Source organism: Ammospiza nelsoni, chromosome 4, assembly GCF_027579445.1.
Source record: "Ammospiza nelsoni isolate bAmmNel1 chromosome 4, bAmmNel1.pri, whole genome shotgun sequence".
Taxonomy (NCBI): Eukaryota; Metazoa; Chordata; class Aves; order Passeriformes; family Passerellidae; genus Ammospiza; species Ammospiza nelsoni.
Window position 1 is genome coordinate 48,295,698 of NC_080636.1, and position 23,334 is coordinate 48,319,031.

Genomic DNA, 23,334 nt, shown 5'->3' on the forward strand with positions numbered 1-23,334 from the left:
GCTTCTGAGCCTCATCAGTCATTGGAGAACCCCCTCCATCTGGTACCATGTCATTACTGCTACTTTTCAATCTTACCTTCCATTAATGCCAGTCCTCAGTGCTCAGAAAGGAAGTCAGCACACATGTGAATCTGGGTCAAGTCAGCAATCTTCTTTAAAACTATCAATTTTCTATACCTACCTACTTCTGTCTGAGGTTTAAATGCCTCCAGCTGGCATTTGCAAGTTCCTTTCTGCAGCATTAGTGCTGGATGATAGTTTTGTTTCGGAGAAGCTAAAATTTCCAGGTTATTTTTTATTTTGAGGTGATCAGAGTAAAACAAAAAGGGCCCACCAATAATGCACCTGCTAACAAGAGTTAGCTGCACTGATTTTAGAGGTTGTGCTGTATTTACATACAGATTTTTGTATCTTTAGCTTTTTAATTTTCTTAAGGATATTTTGGGTCATTTTAATTGAAAATGTTTATTCTTTCTCATTCAGTCTAATAAATGAAAATTCTAAGTGTAACCAAATGCTAGGTTCTTATTTTGGCTCTCAGTGAAACAACTTTTGCACATGTGACACTGTCCTATGCAAATCATATTATGCATTGCAGTAATGAATGGTCACAGTTCCCACATTTAATGTTTATCCTGTTTAAGTAATGGAAAGTAATATTGTTGAAGTCAAATTTGTTATAATATATTAGTTGTTCTTTGCTTCACTGCAAGAAACACTTGCATGAGGTTACTGCACAAAAATAGGTATCACTGCTTTAACTAAAGGAGGATCATTGGTTTTTATGAATTCAATTTTTTATAGCATTTTTTGTTTTTTTCAATTTTTTTATAGCATTTTGTTTTCCTACAGTTGAGGTCTCCAAATGGCAATGGAAGAAACTCTTTCAAGCCTTCCTAACAGAAATCAAATTAGTTTCCTTTTGTGGATGGCTTGCTATTAAAAATAATATTGTTGGACTTTAGATTTTAATTGATCACTTTGCTGTGAGTTAAGGGCCAATTGTGTTTGCAGTATTGCATCTTACAGCAAAGATAAAGGCGTGCTCTAAGGAAAATAAGACAGTGCTTTTCATATGTAATGTACACTGATGTGTGTAACTGATCAGCAGCTGACTAACCTGACTCACTTCCATGGCTTCATTCAGCTTCACTCTTCAAATTCCTGTGGTCTGCTGAGTAAATAAAAAATATCCCAAATTTAAAACATGACCACCATGAAAGGTTTCCAAAAGATCAGACTTGTTAATAGGATTTTTGCTGTTCTGAGGCTCAAATGTTATGTCATATAGCAAAAACCTATTTCTTCTGAGATTAGGGCATTTGCTGTGAGGAATCCTTGACACTAAGCAAATAAAATAAAAAGCCTGGTATTTAAAAAAACCCAACCAAACAAAAGACAAAAAAAGCCTGAAAGAAAAACCCCCCAGATTTCGGATGAGAAAATGATATTGTGATAAAAAAAGTGGACTCATGTTATGATATGCTGTATTTAGTGAGGACATTTTTAGGGTTGGCTTTCTAGTACTAAGTTAATTTGAGAAGCACAGTTAAATACTAGAAATGCATGGCATTTTTTGATTGGTGGTGAACACTTAAAAATACAGTTTTAGGGTTATTCAGTATTTGGAGTTGAGTTAGACAATGAGTGTCATCTGCAAGGAAAGGAAATAGGAGAGATGCATGAGAATAGTCTGTTCTTATTTTGAAAGGGGTTGAATTGGTAATAATAAAGTTTCTTTGTTTTTTAAGCAAAGCTTTTATGCTTTGCGTCCAACTAGTATTTTTTATTAACTTGGAGGGCAAGGAGGTTAACTTTAAAAACAGTATATTGCAACAGAAAAATAGGAAGGACTGCTGGTGATTGCAGGTGATTGACTGAGAGAATTAAAGTTTGAAGTTCTTTTTAGAGGTTAAAACCAGAAAGTTCTGTCTTCAAATGAATATATATATATATATATATATATATATATATATATAATCTTATACAGAAATCCAAATCATCTTGGGAATGGAAAAGACTGGAACATTTCAGTCACAAAATGACGGTGCAATCTTCTGATCTGTACTCTGAAAGCCAAAGCATAAGTGGTCGTTCTCTGCCCTGTTCAGGTATGTCCTCTAGGCAAAAATAGCTTTTTTACGGGGCAGAAAATGTTACTGCTTAATCTGGGCTAAGTGCTGCATAAAATTGGAGAATATTGATGTAGAGGAGTCTAAAGGTGCATCAGTATCCTCTGTGTGAAAAGGTTTAGTTATCCTCTCATGGTGCTAGCTTCCAGTATGTGCTGGAGGATTTTCAATTCACATCATTTGCTGTATTTTTGGTTTTGTTTGACAGAGAAATGGTTAATGCATGGTTTACTGAGAGAGTTCACACCATCCCAGCCTGCAAGGAGGGAAACAAGTCCCAGAGTGAGGCCTGTGCCTGTCACCAGCCTGTCTGTGCCGAGACCACCAACTCCGGGACACCAGCAAGGAAAATCTCCGCTTCTGAATTTGACAGACCCTTAAGGCCTATTTTTGTCAAGGACTCAGTAGGAGTAGTGAGCTTCCTCTCTGGCTCTGACAAGAAGGAACAGATGCCTCTGCAATCTCCAAGGATTGAGACCAGTGCAGGGGATCAATGCTCCAGACTATTAGAACTTGTGAAAGATATTTCTAGTCACTTAGATGTCACAGCTCTTTGCCATAAGATCTTCCTACACATCCACGAACTGATCGCAGCCGATCGCTACTCCCTGTTCCTGGTGTGTGAGGACAGCTCCAACGAGAAGTTCCTTGTGAGCAGGCTCTTTGATGTGGCAGAAGGATCCACCCTGGAAGAAGCTTCCAACAACTGCATTCGCCTGGAGTGGAACAAGGGCATTGTGGGTCACGTGGCAGCCATAGGGCAGCCTCTCAACATCAAGAATGCCTATGAGGTAAGCCAAGGAAATTGGTCTTCAGCAGCTCTTGAAAAAGTAGAAGCTGCTACATCATCAGCTGCTGGAATATTGCCATTTTAGTGCCTGTATTTGGTGCTGTATTGACTTGAAGTGGCTGAGATGCAAACTTGACACTGGTTTTGGTTATAATACATGTATTATAGATACATGTGCGCACAGAGACATGAAGCTGGGACTAAAGAAATCAGTTCTGTTGAGGTCATTATTCAGTTTTCAATACTGAGGTGAAAAAATGAAACAAGCAATCTCTCATAAAAAAATCACAAACCACATTATGAGACTGTTCTTCTGTGGGCACAGATCTTTTAGTGTATTACTGCAATTTCTTCTTGATGATAAAAGGTAAACTAGGGATGGTTAATCCATGAGCATATTTGTTATAATGATGGTCTAGGCTCAAAAACAAGGCTTCTCCTAGGGCTTGAGTTTTTTGTTGTTTATAGCAACAGTCTTAATCTATTGGCACTCATGTTCCACACAAATGCTTTTCTGTTGTTACCACACTGATAGGAACAACTTTATATAACTATTGGCTGGTAATGGAACCTTTGTTATCCTGGGTTACAGTCAAAAAAAATGTTAAACTTTTCTTAATTCATAAACCAAGGAAGGAAAAGAACCGGTCTTTAAGCTAGTAGTCTAAAAATAGCTTTTTTTTTCTTGTATCAGGATCCAAGATTCAATGCAGAAGTTGACCAGATCACAGGGTATAAGACTCAGAGCATTCTCTGTATGCCAATAAAGAATCACAGGGAAGAGGTAAGTTGTAGTCTTGGGATCACTTCATGTAACACTGTTTCCAGTCATGCTGATGCTTTAAACTTTCATTAGCTGGCAGTCATCATCTACCAACCATCTTTTTTTTTTTTAACAAGACTGCTTATGTTTGTTTAGACTGTAGTTTTATCTTATCTAGTTTAGTAATGTAAGCCAAAGGCAACTGTCAGGAAGACTTTAATTCCCAAATGCAGCAGTAAAATATATATATATATATTTAACTCCAGAAGTGCTGTTCCTACTTCCTGTACTCAGTATCTGTCAGCATTGAAGTTCTCTGCACACTTACTGGTCTATCTCAAATTGTGATTAAGTTACTGTACTTCAGCTTAGCTTGTATCTATATTGCTTAATTCAGAGGGCACAAACTGGGTTTTATATTTTTATGAAAACCTGATTATTTTTACACTCTCTTAACATGGTTCCTAATTTATTACTTATGAGCTAAGAGCCTGACATCAGGCATTGAAAAACAGTGTCAATGTGATTCAGAAAAGTCATCCTCAAGTCATAACTTAAATCATTCCTAATTTGAAACAATGTGAATCTGCTCACTGAACTCTTGCCCATATTTCCTCTCCATGCTGCATCTCATGGGAGCTCTCTCATCCTGTCTCATCCTATTGCAGTCGGAAGAATTTTTCCTATGGGCTAACAACACCTTCTTACCCTGACTATTTGAAGAGTGAATTCAGTGAAGTCCATGAAAGCCAATGAATGGGGAAAAGAGGAGATGCACTCTTTGGGAGTAAGGAAAGTCTGGTTGGATTTTCTTTGATCCTCACTGCAGTGGCCTTTAATCAGTTCTAGAATACTCATAAAATATAAGGCCCTCCACACAGTGTGTCAGAGCTTTGAAATGGGGATTTCTCTCCTGGAATTCATTTATTTTTCAGAGTGTTCATAGTTTGCTTCCAGAAAGCTCAAGCTCCCAAAAAGAAATGTTGCCAAGATTGATTTGAAGGCATCATACCTTTTTTCTGCTCTTACATCTTTCACTCCTTTTCTAGAGTGTCACCTTGACTTCTACTGCATTGAACCTTTTTTTTTACAAAGTAAATTTATTAAACTCCTGCATTAACTTGTTTATTGAATCTTATTCTAGCCAACCCAGATGATCAGCCGGTATTTCCTTTCTTCACATTCTGCAAATTTCAGCTTAAATTTTTTGTTCCATTCTTCCAAGGACAGCACTTGATCCTTTCCTCCTCCCATTCCTGCTTAAAAGTCTTCCTCTTTCCCCCTGGCAGCAGTCACTGCTGGCCCTGGGCCAGAAGATGAACAAAGCAGATGCCATGTGAAGAACTGTCAGGGATCAGTGGTCCATGTCAGGCTGAAGCAAGGCTTCCAATTTCACCCAAGCCATGCCATTTTCTTTTTGTCAAATGGAAAGAGATGGTATGCCCCACAGAACTGGGTACAGAAATGAGCTACAAAGCCTTGCTGCCTGGGGAGTGTGGAAGTGCTCAGTTCTCACCGGGTGCTGGTGATGGGTGGGGAAGGCATGAGAGCTGCAGTCTGTTTATCCAGTCCTCCATGACTGAAGGGCTGAATAAACCTGCAACGGGCCGTGTCTTTGGCCAGCTTCCTCCTCCTGAGTGCATTAGCAAGCGGAAATGAAGCGGGAATTTGTTTATTTTAACAAGTTCAGCCAACCTGAAGTTTGAGGAGTCTTATACTCACAAGCAATAACTTGAAGGTGTTAAACTGTAAGGTTTCTCACAGGGAAGGATGGCAGTTACTAATTTTTTTCAGAGTTCTACAGTCTCTACCAGAACGTTTCTCTCATTCTCACTGTAACAAATGACTGACATGCTTTTGGAGAGACACTGGAGTCAGTCAATCAGTCCTTAATTTTCCATTTGCATCCTGCTGCTTTTTCTGTTTAAAAATCCCCCAAACAACAGAACCAGAACATTGGTTCCTCCCTATTAAAAAAATAAATAGATAAAATTTAAAAATTCCCAAAGCCCATCTAGAAATATTGAGGCTTTTGAATGCTGTCTTAGCCCAGGATGTTAGCAATCACAGTTAAAAGATGATTCTGGAAGACATCCAAAAATAAATACTGAGAAAGAGGAGCAACTGGGGCTTTCTGTTTGTTTGTTTAGTATTAGTGCTATTTTTTTAAAACAAAAGAGTCAGTAATTGAGAGGAGGAAAATCTCATGCTGATTACTAAATCCTCTGGGCCTGCTGAAGTACGGAGATTTTTCCAGTAGATGTTTTTCACATTTGCCTCTATTTCCACGAGGCATGTGAGAAACCAAAGTCTCATTTAAAAATAACAGCTAGTAAGAAATTCCATAAATGAAAACAATTTGATTCACAGAAGAGCTCAGGGAAAGGACCCAGGAATTAGTAACAATGAGACACATTGCAGTGCAGTAAGAGGACTTTACCTTTGATACAGTTTTGTAGACACTTGTAAACAAACAGTCATTTTGACAAGATTGGATAGGGAATAGACATCCTTAGTCCATTCCTCAGCTTAAACCAACTTGTGGAGCTTTCCAGCAGGTTTGGGATACCTAGAGAATGGATGGTTTCTGAAGCACAGAGCCACCATAACTACCACACAACATCTCCAGGAGTGATACAATTTTCTGTTATTGCTGGTTTTCTTGTTGTTTTTTTTTTTTTTTTTTTTTCTTTGAGCTGGGCATCTTAATTTTCACAAAAAGCAATCTCAGTTTATATTATACTAAAATCGGTGGGTTTTTCTCATATGGAGCTTTCAGCTGACTTAAATGAGACATCTCTCTCATGCTGTGAGCATGTAAGACTGAATTTCCTAGTAATTGTCTAGGGAAATGTTGGCGGTTTTTTTCTGGCAATGTTTACTCAGTTGTTTGGTTTGTTGCTTACTGGGACCTATCTCCTGTCACAGGGAAGCTTTTCCCAAAAAATCAGGGGTCCTGCTACTTACAACAGCCTTTGAAAATCACCTGTTAAATTTTATGGTGTAAAATGGGACTGGGTATGTCACCTTTAGCCAGCTAAGTCATCTTCTCCCTCAGAAAGCCCTTCAGATAGCAAGTCCCAATCATTGTAGGATACAGCAGGTCTAGCCAAGCTGACTTTAAACAAACTCAGTTCCAGCAGCAATCTTGCTGCAGCATTATGGAGATCAGTAATTTGCTTCTTGGATGGATTTTCAGCTTATGCTGAGACACACATTATAGTAGCCAGACTTCTGCAAAGCATGGAGGCTGCTGCTGGCATGAGCGATAGAAAGGGATGTGAAATTTTTGTTGATAAAAAATGAAAGTCTGTAAATACAGTTCTGTCACTGCAGGATAATTTTATAAGTTTGAATCCAACCTCTACAAAACCAGGAGAGCAAAGTAAAGTCAACACTGCTTTGTCTTCTGTAGTGGGTATCTTCTCTTATCAAAAATGTTATTTTTCTCATTTCTGTTACTATTCTTTGGCTTTAATGTAACTTTCATGTGCCAGCAAAGTAAATAAAATATATATCTCCTTATGAAGCAATATTAATTACATCAGAAGTCAGCTTAAGTAAGACCTACTGAAAAAGGCACCACCTGCCTGTAGAGCTGGAACAGCTTTCACACAGTTAGGGCTGTGATTTTAATGTGCAAAATATTGCAACATGAAACCATCCATAGAAAATCCAGAGCACAGCCATGAGCATTAAAGCCATCAGTTGTCACCTACTGGGCACTCAAAGTAGCCTGCTACTTTCAGAGGCAGGACTCAACTATTGCAAGAAAACAGTAAAAATTTAGTTATCTGATAATTAGAAGAAATCTCTCCTTGTAATGTGGATCAGGATTTACTAAATTGGAAAAGTAGCACAGCTAGAAAAGAAAGGTTAGAGAACAGGTAGAGCACTGGAAGATCACCTGTGTTATCAGCAAGAATACAATCAGGAACGCTGTGTTCAGATGTGGTAAAACACAGGTGGGTATTGAATCAGCAATTGCTGAAAGGTTTGTTCCTCTTTGGAATAGAAAGTAAGGGAACAATTCCATCATCAAAATTGCTTTTTGTCTTTGTGGTCTATGTCTGTATTGTGTGATCTGAATGGAAAAGAGCAAAGTACTTGGTTTCTGGTCCAAGGGCAATTTCCTTCTGCTCACCCCTTAAGCTCTTTCAACAGAGCAAACCTGGAAGAAGGCTCTTGTTGGGAACTGCAGGACTCCTCTAGACAGTGTTCTATAACCCCACCTGCCTAGTCCAAACTGGAGGGAAAGCTCAGGAAAAGGAGCTTGGAGTACTCCACAGTACACTGCTCACTTCAGTGATTAGGCCATCAACTCACAAGTGTCAAAGCATAAGCAGATCCTAATGACTTCAGTCTTTCCCTTAGCCTTGGTTTTCTTCAGTCCAGAGTAATATCTTAAAGCTTTTTTAGTTCCCTGTCTAGCTGAGCCTAGAGCACTTGATCACCTTTAATTCAGTTTTTCTGCTGATGCAATCATAACTCCCAGCTGGAGATCAGATTTGGCCTATTATTTGTGATTTGTGTAGAATAAGTTTTAAAAATGAGGATTTGAGTTTCATGCTGTGCTTAGAATTCTCTAAAATGCAAGTGTATGTTCTCCATAGCCCCAAATGCTACCACATGATTGACTTTTGTCCTAATTACATAATTACTTTAGTAACAGGAGCAGATCCTCTCGAGTTTCCTACATCTTCTCCTAATTACCTGGTTGCAGGCAAGACTCCAATGGCATAAAAATGCCCCACTGAAGTTTTTCTCATTACTGTCTCTGCACCATATTCTATGGAATTCTGAAAAGTGCACTGAAATTTTAACTGACACAAATGAAGCCAGAATTTGGGACAGTTTAATTTTTAAAACTGTTCATTTTGTATGAAAAAGAAATGGGCACAACAACACAAAGTTGTCTGGAAGCTTAGAATGCCACTGAAACAGCAACTAAAATGAGAAACATTTGTATATGCATAAAATTTTCATCCTAATCAAGTCAACATGGATTTTTAGGTTTTTTTCTCCTCATTACATCCTTCCCCTTCCGTTAAAATCCTTTACTGGAGGACCTTATCAAAGATCTAAAACTGGCCACTGCTCTTGGAACACCTGCCTTTGTTAATGTATCTGAAACCTGGAATGATGATGAAAGGAGCCTAAATAGTCTTTTTTTTTCTGTATTAATATGGTCCTTTTACTGTTTTCTTATCGCTTTTTTTTTAAGCACTGCAGACTTTCCTTTCATGGAGGGGATGTATTTAAACAACCAACATGAAAGCACTCACCTTTTGGGTGAAAAGCCTCTGGCCTTGCTAAAGTTGTCTTAGCTCATGCTGGATCAAAACTGGAAAAAAAAAAATTAAATCCACACCCAGGAGAGACAGTAGCATGAGAAGAGGCCTAAACATTAACCTCTGCACATGTAGGTGAACATAAAAGCATAATAACTTTTTCATTCAAAGTCTGCCAGAGGAGCATACAGGCTGGTGGTACACCGTTATTACAGAAAGGAAGTCCACTGGATAAGAAATATTCCTCACTGAAGTAAGAGGTTGACTGTGGGAAAACTGGGGTTGTATGGAATGGAGCTGACTGCTGAACTTTATTTCAGACAGACATTTTTGAGCCCACAGTTGGCAGTGATTCATGTTAAAGAACAATGGCCTTACTTACAGCATCAGAATTTTGGGAATGCTGGACTGAGAGATAGTAAATTGTCCTCTTTTCCATTACAAAAATAAAACCACATGTCTTCCATCAGTTCAGCAGTTACAGCTTCACCATGAACGGTTAAACGCAACTTTTTAAACATGCTCACCACACAGTTTTCCTTTGATAGTGTATATCCTAAAAAAGCAAGATTAAAAAAAACTCATTAGCATTTTGCATTGGTTTTACACTATTACACTTCAAACAAAAAAAGTTCTTTGCAGCTTTTTCTATCAGTTGTTGTAATCATGCTAAAAATCTGAAAATATCTAAAAGCTTTGCGTTATACTTTGTCAGATTAATAATACCTTGTCTCAAAAGAAATGAAAACACAGAATTATATTAGGGAAAGGCTAAGGTCTTCAAATCCTGTAATCTAGGAAATGTTTCTGCATGAGAGAGTAACATTTATTATCCAACAATTTGATTCAATAGTGAACCAAGCGAATACCTACAATGATCATTTATTATCTTACATAATTATGCCTGGAAATGGAATTCAGTGCTAGACCCCTAAAATTAGCTAATTTCTCCATTTTTAATGCACTAGGTTGTTGGTGTGGCTCAAGCAATCAACAAGAAATCTGGAATTGGCGGCACTTTCACTGAACAAGATGAAAAGGTATAAAAGCTTCATGTTTGTCTCTTCCGTTTTCATAGGGGAAGAGACAAATTCCTGCTACTCAGAAATTTTTAAGTTATTTAAAATTAAACATCTGTGAGAATGTGAACGTTCCTGGAAATACTGCAGACATTTTTCTTTATGAGGCCATGAGGAATGTGGCTGTGAAATAATTTAATTTCTGGATCACATGTCATGTATCTCTGAAACACAGGCCTACTCTACTGAAATGCATTGTAAAACACTTTCATAAATTTCAATGGACATAATTTTTAATTACTTGGTTCTAACTCTCCTGGCAAGCCCAAGAAACACAATTTGAACAATGACATTTGTGGAGTGACTGTCTTTTAAATACCATGTGACTTCTCAGTATAGCATTTGCAGGAAAAGAAAAAGCTTCAGATAAATTATGAATATATGAGAGAATCAGGAGAGCAGACAATAGAATGGATTCCTAATTCTCCCAGTGTGGTTGCATTCCAAAAATTTCCAGACTTCACGTTCAGATTGGCAGGGCAAAGCCCAGGCTGTGCTCGGGCTGAAGAAGTTGACTTAACAATCAGCAATAAAAGAATCAGAATTTATCCTTTCTCTTTGAAAAATTCTCCTTTCAAATAAAATGTACACTGAGTATTTGTAGGATATCAGAATTAATCCCATCCTGAATGAGGAAAAACCTGTGGGTTTGCTATGTTAGAAAATCTTTCTTTCCACTTCACAAGAGACTGAATTCCCTCAGAGAGGCTGGTTTTCTGTGGTCAGTTTTTCTTGCTAAAATATGCATTGGTGCACAATTATTTTTTTCCTTGAAGCTGCTTTTCAGATGACCCCTACTTGTACCAAGATAATGATCTTCAGATTTTAGCTAAATAAAAGGAGAAGGGATTCTTGAGGACATAAGTAATTATGAGTAGCTGAAAAAAACCCAGATCCTGAACGTGCGGTTGCCAAAACCAACAAAAATATCAATTAATACTTCAGAGTGCAAACAAAACGTTGCAGTAGCTTATCTTTAATAGAGTTCAAATGCTGTGGGACATTATCTCTGTGAGATGTGGATGTTCATTTGTCTCCAGGATTTTGCAGCATATTTGGCGTTCTGTGGAATCGTTCTTCACAATGCGCAGTTGTATGAGACGTCTCTGCTCGAGAACAGGCGCAATCAGGTACAGCCAACAGGTTTGTCCAGGGATGCACAAATCAGGAGGGTTTGCAAGAAATCAGCACCTCCTCTTCCTCCTTGTGATGTGGTAGTTATTCCTTGGCTGCTTTTAATCCCAGTGACTGAATGCTGGGTGGCTCTGATAAAGCTCTCCTGGGCTGCACTGGGAAGAGGCTGGGTGCATTCCAGCTGGGCTGTGAGAAATGGCCTGTCTAGGGGAAGCAGGTAGAGTGAAATGTCAGAAAATCTGTTCCATGTTAATCTACTTTATATTGCCTGTAGTTATCCTGTGGTTCGCCATATGTATTTAACAACCAGAGGTGTCAGACTCCAGAAATTACAGGGAGGAATATCCCTGTGGAATAGCAGAGGGCATACAGACTGTTCCTTTAGTATAACAGTCACTAACCATGTTTTCAGTAATGATCAACTGGAAAACTGAATTTCCTTCTGATTGCTATAGCTCTACTTTGCTGCCGACTTGGTTTTGATGGGTTATTAATGCCATGGCCTTTATGGGTGAATATGCTTGCCCTGTATCATGTGATAATGTTTCAGAGAAAAGACTAGTCAGCAGTTCTTTTTAAAATTTCCTAGTAGGTCTGAGTTTCCAACTATCAGTGTCTGTAAATTGGTACAAATTTGGACAGTTTATTAAATGCTTTCATGTTTCCTGTGAGGAAAAAAATATGAGCATATATGAGCAGCTAAATCTTTCCAACAGCAGCTTTGAAAAACAGCAGAGTGTATCTAAATGATGTTTTCACCAAATAAGTTAATTAGGATCTGTTAGAATTACAACCAAGAACAACTGTGTTCAGAAGTCTTAAAAACTCAGTGGTTTGAGAATGTGCACATGAGCCATAGGAAAATAGGTTTCCTAAGGGCAAGGAATTGTTTTCTAGATTTCACAGGTTTCATTTGACCTATTAATGCCTAAATCTATTCTGCTTCTCTGACTGAAAATATCAGAGAGCTGATAGTCTGATATTTCTATTTCTGATATTATAAAAAGTGTCAAACTGGCTAATACTGACTGTTACCTTGAAATCTGTGAGAGCCAAAACTTACTTCTGGTCACAGACATAAACATTGACTTCCTGATTCAGGGAAGAGGAAGACTTAAAGACATAAGTAACAATAGTGATTGCATAAATCAAAATTAGTCACACCCTCACAAATTACCTTTTCTTCAGGTGCTTCTTGACCTTGCCAGCCTGATTTTTGAAGAGCAGCAGTCTTTGGAGGTGATCCTGAAGAAGATAGCAGCCACTATAATAACCTTCATGCAGGTGCAGAAGTGTACCATCTTCATAGTGGATGAAGATTGTCCAGTGAGTATGTTTATTCTGTCAGAAGGCAGAAGTGTTTATTCCCTGGCAGTGAGGTTGGCTTCCCTCCATTCTCATATGTTCTCTTGTCATTTCATTTTCTATCATTTCCTTTGTGGCATCTGCTCAGGTTGGGTGTTGACATGAGAGGTTCTGGCTTTTATGTAATTATAGAATTTCTGTTCTGACATATCAGTTTGGCACAGCTTGTAAATCTTCTCTGGGTCATGAGTAGAGATTCAAGACACTTCTGTGATACCTAAAGTTGTATCAAAAGATACCCTTATGGTAGGATCCAGTATGCTTGATGACAGATGTGGATGAAGCTAATTTTTACACTTGTCTGTAGTACAGAATAGGCCTTGATAACTGCAACAAGGTTTTAATGAGCAATACTGTTCTAAATAATGACAACCTTATACACCTGTGTATTCAAGCATCCTCTTGATATTCCAGGATACATTTTCTAGTGTCTTTCACATGGAATCTGATGAATTAGAGGATTCAGCTGAAAATCTGAAGAGGTAAACCAATTAATTCTGACTTTTGTTCATCCTAGGAGAATTCTGAAGAAACTTAGGCTTTTAATATTCTTTTCATAATAACAGAATTATTTCTGCTGGATCCCACGTATTACTGCTATTTTTATAGAGCAGCTTTTCCCCTTAAGTGGGCAGAGACCAACTCTCTTGCCTTAAAAAGGTCCCACTGAGCAGAGCAGGAGTAGGGCTTGATCAATTCACTTTGCTAGTCTAAAAACATATTTGTATTTCAAGACTAAGCTATGGAAATGCACAGAGGAGCTGCCCTAAAACTGATTTCAAAGAAATCTGTGTGGATGACTATGTTATAAAGGAGACATATGCAAATTAGTAGATAATAACCAAAATAATGCTTTTAATCAATTATTTTAATGATTATCCTCAACTCATAGATAAGGAAAATTACTCAAAGAATATGTCTGACTAAATCAAAACTGGAGCCCTAAAGTTCTAACGCTCACTCATCTTTGGGAAACCCCTAAGGAGTTCAACTGGGAGGAAAAAAAAGAGATAAAGAGCTGAATTAAAATACCCAGATAAAATACTTCCCAAAGTTAGCCTGAACCTCTCTAGTTTGAAGTTTGAAAATTACTCAAACAGTTGTTTCAAATCCTGTCAGAAAGAGAGACAGTTGTATATAAAATACTCTACTACAGCTATTTTGTGCAGGGAGCAAACAGATTTTGAGCCCCTTTGATGTTGCTTTGCAGTAAATATTTATCATTAAGCTTAATTCTCTATATTAGAGAATGATGTCCAAAGTGTGTGATTTGAGCAACTAAAAGCTGTTGAGCTGTGTTACAGTTTTAGACAGTGTTCCACCAGAAAGTACACATGTACAACAACCTGGTAAGATCACAGGTGAAAAAGAAAACTCCTCTCTAGTCCTCTTCTTCTCTATAAGAAGGGAGCCTTCCTCCTCATTACCCTTTTTATGGTGACTAGTTAATGGACTTAAAATATTATTTACTGCTTGCATGGGCTGTCAGAAACTTTTCTCACATCTGATAGGGAAGAGGAGTCTTGGAGGCTTAGCTGCCTATCAGATGCTTGTTCACGAGACAGCACAATTAAATACCTAGGACTGCATTCAGTCAACCACTGCAGTTAGAACTTCTGCTATGCTTGAAGGGCACAGTTTCAGGCAAGAGCAGAAATACAATGACATGGATTAGATGGGAAGTATTACTTTACGTAATATAATATTTCAGGCTTGTTATGCAATCAAGGACACTGAATCAAGCCCCAAATCAAATTGTTTTTCAGAATTGTGGGGCATTGCCTTGTATGTGTGAAATAACAAAAGAATAATTCCTCTCCTCCAGCCCTGGAACATCCTTACACCAGGAGGATAACGAAAATCAAGCCAAGTGTTGGAGGGAAACTACAGGAGCTTAATGGGAATAGGTTTATAAGTAGGGTATATGTCCTCCTCCAAGGCAGGCAAAGGGTCCAAGAGAATTAAAATACCTTAAATAAATAGTGGCTAAAAAAGTGGAGGTGATTGATTCTGTAAAGATGCTTTATGTCCTGATTTGGAATAGACAGTTCTATTTCAGTAACAGAACCTCCATGTGACTGTCTTTACTTTTAGAACAAATTTGAAATTAACTTAGCAGCAGAAAATTCACAAGTGACACCTGATGAACTCTCTTGAACTAATATGTGAATTTCACCCAACACTGGTTTTTCAGGAGTACCAGATTTGTGAATGCAGTTTGTTTTCAAATAGTTCTGTTCATTTCTGTATAAACCCAGCTGTTCATTCTTTATCCTTCATCTGTGTAAACTGTAGGGAATTGTTTATTTCTTCAGTTTGGTGTTCAGTGTTAATGTTGTTGAACACTAAAACATGGTGGAAAGCATGCACCAATCCATGCTGCACTTTTGTGATGACAGCTGGATTAGGATACAGGATTTGAAGTCAACTCCATTATATATCTACTGGTTGTATCTATATATCCTTCTCTCATATAGGAAAGATATTCCTATTACCTGCTTAGCCTAATGAAATTACTCACTTTTATGCAAAGCACATAATAATAATGTTGTATCCTTCAGGGACTATGACACAAACAAAATCAATTACATGTACGCTCAGTATGTGAAGAATACGATGGAGCCGCTCAACATCCCAGATGTCTGCAAAGACAGAAGATTTCCATGGACAGTACGTAAAATAAGCTTAAGTTTGAAATTCAGAAATGGAAAATGTTTTTCTGTTTAACTTTTAAACCTTTTTTGCTTTCCTCTTATTTCTGGCAGGGTGGCTCCAGTTAAAATGGTGTAAACACAGAGTGAGTGTTGGGAGGCTCTCAGAAGTTCCTTCTTTTTTATCCTTTCCTTTCCCTTCTCATTCTGGCAAAGATGAATGTTATAGATGCAAGTTCTTTGTTGTAGTTGAGATGAATCAACTTCACTTTTCTCTGGGAGCTTTTGCCTAACACTTCCTCAAGTGTGAGCTGGTGATGCAGTGGATGACTGAGCACAGGGATACTGGACAGTGAGGAGGGAAGGTCACTTGGCAAGGCTCAGGTTCCAGTGAGGTTTGCTTCATGGTCATCATCAGCAAAAAGCAAATTTTTAATTACGTATTTTCCCATATTTTCAATGCACAAATTAGAAATATGTCTGCTCTTCCTGTTTAAGCCTGTTGACAAGAGGGGAGAGGAGCTACTGTGGTCCAGCAGATGGCTTTTTACCAAAATTTGTTCTGAGATACACAACAAAATGATCAGAAAAGACAGTGCTCAGTGTGATTGTTCCAGTAAGTGGAAAGGAGGAGCAGGCTCCTGGTGGGGAGCTGGGTTGTTTCCCTTTCTTTTCCTGTGCAAGGCTTCTTGGATGTTCTGGAGTGGGTTTCTGGGACAGATTGAGCAACACAGGAATTGAGTTCTCAGACTAAGCCTGTCTTATCAGCAGGACTGGAAGTACAGACAGAATCCAATGGATATACTTTATGGATTAATAACAAGATGATGATTTTGAAGACATTTAAAAATAAAATTAATACCTTGAGAATCATCCAAACAACTGTTTGTTGGAAACAGGCTGTCCAGTAGACTTAAAGTTATTTTGATTCTTTTCTTTTTCCTGGAATTCACCTTAAGTATTAAAAGAGGACTAGTGCTTTTAGAAGGAATCTGGAAATGTTTTTCAGCAACACAGACACTGCTCGTGCACTACTGCAGAAGCAGGGCAGTAGGATAAATGTTTTGAAAGCTGATGCACCCTGACATGAGGGAAATCCCAGGTGTTGCCAGTGCCCTAGAAACCTTGGCTTGCCTCTTTCTTTGGAGGACATTCAACAGCGCACTTACCTCATGAAAATCCTGCCAAGATACTCTCTATAGCCCTTGCACAGCAGCAGACCACAAAGCAACAATATAAAAAAAGATAACCTTTTGATCAGAAATATTAGCGTGTGCCCATTTCTTTTGGTGCCACACACAATTGGAGGTCAGACCCAATGTACTGCTCAAGAACTGCCACATTATTCACGGGGCAGTCAGAGCAGAGCTGTGCCCTTTTCTCCCCAGGTGTTTGAAAAGGAGGCATTATCTCTTTGTTCTATCCTTCCTCTTCCCAAATGAGTTCATCTCCTTCTGTTGGAGCATGGGACATGCTGCAAAGTCCTGGGAAGAGTGCAGAATGCTGACCCAGCTGTAGTACTTTTCCTGCCTGCTGTTTGTGGGCAAACTCATTGATCACCTGGTTGCTCTTCAAAGGAAGATGTAAGCCTAGAGTAGATGTAGAGCCCAGCTCTACAGCTTTTTCACTTCAGCCACCTGAAAAGCAGCTTTTAAAAATGTAACTGTATTTTTCTGTTTGTTTAACAGAATGACAATGCAGAAAATCTAAGTTGGAACATAAAGAGTTTGCTGTGTACACCAATAAAAAATGGGAAAAAGAATAAAGTGATAGGTAGGTATCTTAACAAAAACAACGCTGTACATTTTATAGATAAATTTATGTGCTCCACGATAAAATCACAGCAACGTGCAATCTGAAGCCAGGAGAGAAGATCCTTAATTATCATGTTCTCAACTAGTAAGTCTATTGCAACCATGAATATAAATTGCTCACCTAACAAGCTGCTAAAGAGTAGAAAATGAGTGTCAGCCTATGGGATCAGTAAGCCTCACAAACAGAAAATAAAATGTACTCATTCTTAGATAGGAGAATGGATCCAATTTCATCAGCTTGAAAAAAATTGACAAGTAAATATTAAGAGTTCCAAGAATGACTTTTTAATGATCTTGAAATAATTTTCTTTGAGAATGATGGCTAAACTGCATGGCCCAATTTATAGAGTAAATTTGATGTCTTTTTTGTGAAGACAGATTTAGCTTTTTAACATCTGAAGCAGTACAAGAAACCTTATCTTTATCTAATGGAGTTCTCTGAAATTTCTTTTGCTATTAGCTTCTGTCATGAGTTCTTTTATTACTTTAAATATTCCAACAATCCCTAAAAGACTAAAATGAAGACTGAACTGTAGAGCTTTAATTAGGGATATTTCACCATGCTGTGAGCTATTGATAAAACAGTTGCATCTGCTTTTTTTTTCTATTGAGATTGTCTATTGAAGTTCAAACTGAAAGTTTCAGTCAGGCCACCCATTTAGGTGGGCTTTTCAAATCTGAGTCATTCTCATTGGGAAATGTTCTTTGAAGTATTTTATGGTTTCACAGCTGCTTCATGTTCAATTATTTAATAGGACAAGGTCAAGAAGTTTTCTTTGGGATAGTACCCAGAAGTTCCTTTACAATACTACAAAGCATGTATGACTATTATTATAAGTCTGGTTTCTTTTTAAAATTATTTTTAAGATTAGGATGCCCCAAACCAGAATTTAGGAAGTGGGATGGGGGTAAGAAAAACTGTCCACATGAAACCCAAGCAAATCTTACTAGCAAGAAAGATGAAAAGAACTTTATTCTCCTGACCTGTACATTTCTCAGGTATGTGATAAAAGCTTTACAGAATCCTGCTGTGATTTTATAACTCTGTCCCAGTGAAAGACTTTGGAGTTCCTTAATTTGTAATCAGTGGACCTCTCAGTGCTTTGGGGAAGCTTTTGAAAGAGGTTAAAGAGTTTTAAGTAATACACAGTATATTTACTGCAGTTCTCTATTTTTTAAAGAGACATTTACGTGCAAATACTGTGTCTTTTAAGAATTCATTTACTTGTGTGGCATATTCACTGTCTTAATCTTGCATCACTGTCGCTATGGAAATAATTATAATTTCATAAACTGTACTAAACAGAAATCTGAAGGTCAGATTTGTGGGATTTTCCTGAAGAGTTTTGTAAATCAGCTTCTTTTTTCCCAGGGAAAGTTAATCTTGTTTCTTATTTGAATGAATTCTTTTCTAATGGGATTATGTGATTCAGTGATCCATTCCTTTCCATCTCATTCCATAAAGGTTCAGAATTCTGTTTGCTGTATTCAGATACCCCAATCCCTGCCATTACACTCAATGGTTACAGTCTTGGTCTCTTTAGAGGAGACTCTGATACTAAGTTCCTCAAACAGAATACAATTTGGAAACAGGACAATGTTCCGTTGTCACCAGACATCAAAACTTGTGAGGCTAACATTCTTCTAAAACCACAGTTTGTGTGTGCTGCATTTTTTCCTTAGCTTTATTATCAGCTGTAACAGGGAAGATGCACACATGGTAAGTTTTTTCAGAATTTTTAATTTGCAGCTGGGATATCTTGGCACTTGGCCAGGAAATGCAACTTTTTTGCTCATGGCAGTGAGAAAGCATTTGGAGTCTGTTAAGACAATACTCATTGCCAAAGAAAACATATTCTTGTAATTCAGCTGCTTTAATTAATATTGTGATCTTAGCAGGTAAAACCGAGGGCAGGTGTGTTTCTGAATTTCTCCCTGCTCACTTTAAACTGCAGCAAGGTGTGGTAGAAGCTACCTGTCAGACTTCTTCAATGACATGTGTGCAGAAAGGCCCAGAAATTCTTAACACAAAATTAATGAATGTAAATATCAGCACATTTGAACCTAAGTTGAATTCAGTCAGATGTTTCTCAAGGAGTTCAGTAGTGTTTGCAAGAAGCTGTAATTCAACCACATCTTCAAAAAAAGGTTGAGTGTACTTCAGCTTTGAACCTCATATTGGGTATTCCCTGTTTAGCTCATTTACTTGAAAAAAATCCTAGTACTGGCTCAAATGAGGAAGTGAAAACTCTGTGTACCACTGTTCTGACTTTGATAAATGTTCTTTTGGCATGGTTGCAAAAATTTAATTAGCCTCCAAAGGACAAATTGTCTTTAGGGATTATATCAATCTAGAATAGTATTAATAATAAAAGTTAGGATGAAAACGACCCTTGAATTTGACAGGACAATCAAACCTCTAAAGCCCTACATTTTTGGTTTACAAATCCTAATAAGTACTTTTGAATTTATTATGTATATATAAAATTTTAACATTTATTTTATAATACATTGAAACTGCACTTTAGGGGGAAAAAAAAAGGAAAATCCTACAAAATTCCTATGTGTCACATGTTGGTGGTTTATACTGTAGGATTATCTGGCCTAAACCTAATTCCTGATAGTGACATATTCTCTGTATTACTTCCTTTCATTTTTGTGTCCTGACATAGGAGTTTGCCAGCTTGTGAATAAGATGGAAGACAACTCGGGGAAAATCAAGGCTTTCAACAGAAATGATGAGGAGTTTCTGGAAGCATTTGTCATTTTTTGTGGCCTGGGGATCCAGAACACACAGATGTATGAGGCTGTAGAAAGAGCCATGGCCAAACAGATGGTGACACTAGAGGTGAGCCTAAATCTAGGTGGTCCTTAATTAGCCCCAAACAGATTCTAATGTTCCCCAGATCCTCTCTGTTCTGCATGTAAGAGCAGCTACTCCCAGGGACACTCAACAGAAATTGTTATCCCTCAGGAGAGCAGCATTTGGACTGTTGAGTTGCTCAGGAATTTTCTGCTTGTTTCTGACTCTGCCAGCAGACTCTTTATTTGGTACTGTGTCCTCACTTTACTGCTGAGATTGAGTGAGGAGCTGGAGGCTCTTGCTCTCCACGAGGCTGCACACTGGCAGCACAGTGGGTGCGTTCTGCTGCATAGGAAGGGAGAAATGGTTTGGCAGATTAAGGGGTTTCCTCTTCTTGTCTGAAGGTTTTGGTGATGATTTTGGCTCAGTCCTTCAGACAAAGCAGTGTGAGGAGTTAACTGCAGCACTATTGTAGGCTCTCAGCAATTTCCTCAGACTCCATCAAACCATATCAAGATGAACATCATCTGGTCACAGCCTTTAAATTGGTTCCTGTTAAGCTTCACAGCTGAAGAGGGCTTTAGTCTGAGAAACTGAATTACTCAGGGGTGATAACTTGAAGCTGAAAGTGAAAAATGTGTAGACTTTGGATCTCCTAACATCCATTATGTAAACAGAGTGTTTGCAGAGCTCCTAAAATGGGATTATGTGCCCTGTGGCCTCTAACAGAAACATTACAGTTCTCAAATAAACCTGTATTAGGTCATGTTAAATAAAAAGCTTGTAAAACTATTGTCCAAATAATTTGCTTATATGGCAAATTAGCAATTCTGTCTCCAACTATAGCACTTCATAGATGCTATAAGAAGTTCCAGCCAGATTATAGGTTAGTGTATTAAACGGGTTCTTTAAAAAAAAATAAAACTCTGTAACATTTTCATGTCGTATGTTCTCAATAGTTAAAAATCTGAGCTTTTTTTTTTTAATTTAAAATGAATGTATTGTCTTTTAGACTTTTGTGCCAAGTTTCAGTTAGGGTAAAACTTTCTTTCATGTCTGAATAAACTCTTGAAAGAATTAGTATGGCTATAATGTCAGGCTCATAATAAGAGCTGCTTTGTGCATTATTTGCCTTTGAAAATGGGCCATGAAAAATTTTCAAAGAGAAAATCAGATTCTTTGCTCTTTCATAGAAGCTATTTATGTTTTCTTGGCCTAATTATCTCAAGAAGATTCTGTGCTGTGGGAGATTTGTGAGAGATGCAGATATCTCCCCATATGCATTCAGAAAGCTTCCCTAAAACTGGCTCAGGCCCTGCATGGACAGAAAATTTCATCATCAAATGCAGTGGAATGCTGGAAAGTCTGCTCTACGAAAAGTACCTTGTTATCTCATGGCTTTTTTCTTTGTACTAAGGGCTGCTTTTTCTTCCTATAGGTTCTCTCATACCATGCTTCTGCTGCTGAGGAGGAAACGAGGGAGCTGCAGGTAACAGTGGTAATTGCATTTTTTACTATTACTTTAGAAATACTGCTTTAGTAGAACAACCAAGAGCAGTCCTGTACATAGATGTCAACCTTAAAGGGGCAGAAGCATATGTTCCAGAAATAAAAATGACATTGAAGCCCATACTGATGGGTTCCTGAGCTGAATCACATAAAAGGGAAATATTATAGTGTCTACAGTGAGAGACAAAGCTGGCCAGAGCACTGTGAGACCCAGACCTGTGCTAACTGATTTTTCTCAGGAGTTTGAGACAGTCACTGGTGCAATGTCAGTATCAAACTCATGATTAAGTATTCCAGAAGCAAAATGTTGAGAACTCTTCTTTCTGCAGCTAAGTCTGAACGCTGTATATCTTACAGGTTTGGTACCTTTCAAATATCCCAAGTATGGCTGCAGCTTTATGGCCTTACATATAAATTCTGTATTGAATTTTTAATGCAATGATTTTAAATTTCTTTCTAGTTGCTTTTCTGTGCAGTGTCTTGTTCTGCTCATGTTAATTCTGTGTTTTGAAGCCACTGCCTAAGGAATAACTACAGCTAGGATTTCAAGTGCATTTCAAAGCACAGCATGTGCTTAGGTTCTCCAAGCCCTCAGCAGCTATTCCAGGGAAATAGCATCACCCCTGCTGCATGAAAACAAACAGGAGGGATGGAGAGGAAGGCAGGCATAGGGGACCACGAGCTGGGTAGCATGGGATGGTCTGGCCAAGTGACACAACAAGGTGTGGGAATAAGGATATTTCTAGAATGGTGTCACATGGATTTTTGAACCTCAGTCCTACCACACTGCTGCTCATCAATAACGGGCCATGACAAGACCAGAGTGCAACTCCTCTCCTAAGGTTTTCTCCTCAGGGCTTGTGATGAAACCTTTGTGGTTCCACTGTTACTGCTCGATGAAACAGGACCACAGCAAACCTAGAACTGGGGCAGTGTCCACTGGCATGGCTTAACTGTCCACAGCTTCCTAGCACAGTCCTGGCCTGTGTCAGCCACTGCTTCTAAGGTGATACCAGAGCACAAGCATGGGCCTTTTATTTGCACTCATTAAATTTTTAGTTTAGTTTTTATTTTTTGCATTCATATTGTCATATAAAGATGGCCAAAATAATGTGAATTATTTTCTGGATATACCTTTTGCTTCTAAATAATCTGAACATATATACTTATCAGGCAGTTGGACTAGAAGATGGTTATAGGGCTTTTCCAACTGGCACTATTCTATTCTATTATCTGCCTTATGGAGTAGGCTGCAGTCAATTTTTTTACTTTAATCATCATTTCCAAATACTACAGAACTGTCCTATTGTATCAGTCACCTCCTTTGAGCCTGAGTACTGTCTACAACCTGTGTTTTATCATCCAAAGCAGATGAAACAAAGCAAATCTCTCTGTAGTTGCCACACAGTGGTCCCACACTTTCCATTGACTTCTTTTTGCTGCCAATGTATTTACAGAAGCCATAGCTCAATAAATTGAAATTAAAATAGCTGATGAACTTTCATACTGTAAAACAGGAGGCAGAAGGCTCTAGTGGTTTCATTAAGTGAAAAAGGAAATAGTTAATCTGGTTAAACAACACTATAAACTGTCATACAGTGCAGGGTTTTTATATTTCAGCTGAAATGAAACTTACTGCTGTGGCTGTAACAGGCAGAAGATCAAGGAAGGGAAAGATAAATTATGAATGAAGTTAGGTGTGAGGTGTTCTTTTGAGCTCCTTCTGTGTCCTTGCAGCCCCTTTCCTAGTGAAACCCCAGCCTGCAGTTGCAGTTTTTCAAAATTATGTCAGTAGCTTTGCTGAACAGTTGCATTATTTACCACTGAGCATGCAGGCCTTTCATGTGCTCACAGCTGAAATCCCACATGAATCCAAACAGGGACATAAAATTAGTGGCAGAAGAAAGGTGCAAAAAGGGTGCATTTTTTCCCTGTGTCAATACTCTTTTTCATAATCTTCTGTGACTTCCTGATTCTGACACACAAGGGAGAGGACAGGAACA

General features: G+C 38.2%; 1 protein-coding gene across 4 annotated transcripts in view; it reads left to right on the top strand.

Annotated features, from left to right (window-relative positions):
- PDE5A (phosphodiesterase 5A) overlaps positions 1–23,334 on the top strand; it is a 105,029-nt gene that overhangs the window by 65,038 nt on the left and 16,657 nt on the right. For 3 of the 4 annotated variants that reach the window (XM_059469872.1, XM_059469873.1, XM_059469870.1), the window contains 10 exons: positions 2,341–2,923; positions 3,617–3,706; positions 9,945–10,016; positions 11,096–11,185; positions 12,378–12,515; positions 12,969–13,036; positions 15,116–15,224; positions 16,894–16,978; positions 19,692–19,867; positions 21,261–21,320. In XM_059469872.1, the coding sequence (XP_059325855.1) occupies positions 2,341–2,923; positions 3,617–3,706; positions 9,945–10,016; positions 11,096–11,185; positions 12,378–12,515; positions 12,969–13,036; positions 15,116–15,224; positions 16,894–16,978; positions 19,692–19,867; positions 21,261–21,320 (1,471 nt within the window). The remainder of the gene's footprint in view (positions 1–2,340; positions 2,924–3,616; positions 3,707–9,944; positions 10,017–11,095; positions 11,186–12,377; positions 12,516–12,968; positions 13,037–15,115; positions 15,225–16,893; positions 16,979–19,691; positions 19,868–21,260; positions 21,321–23,334) is intronic. The other variant, XM_059469871.1, reaches the window with a different exon arrangement.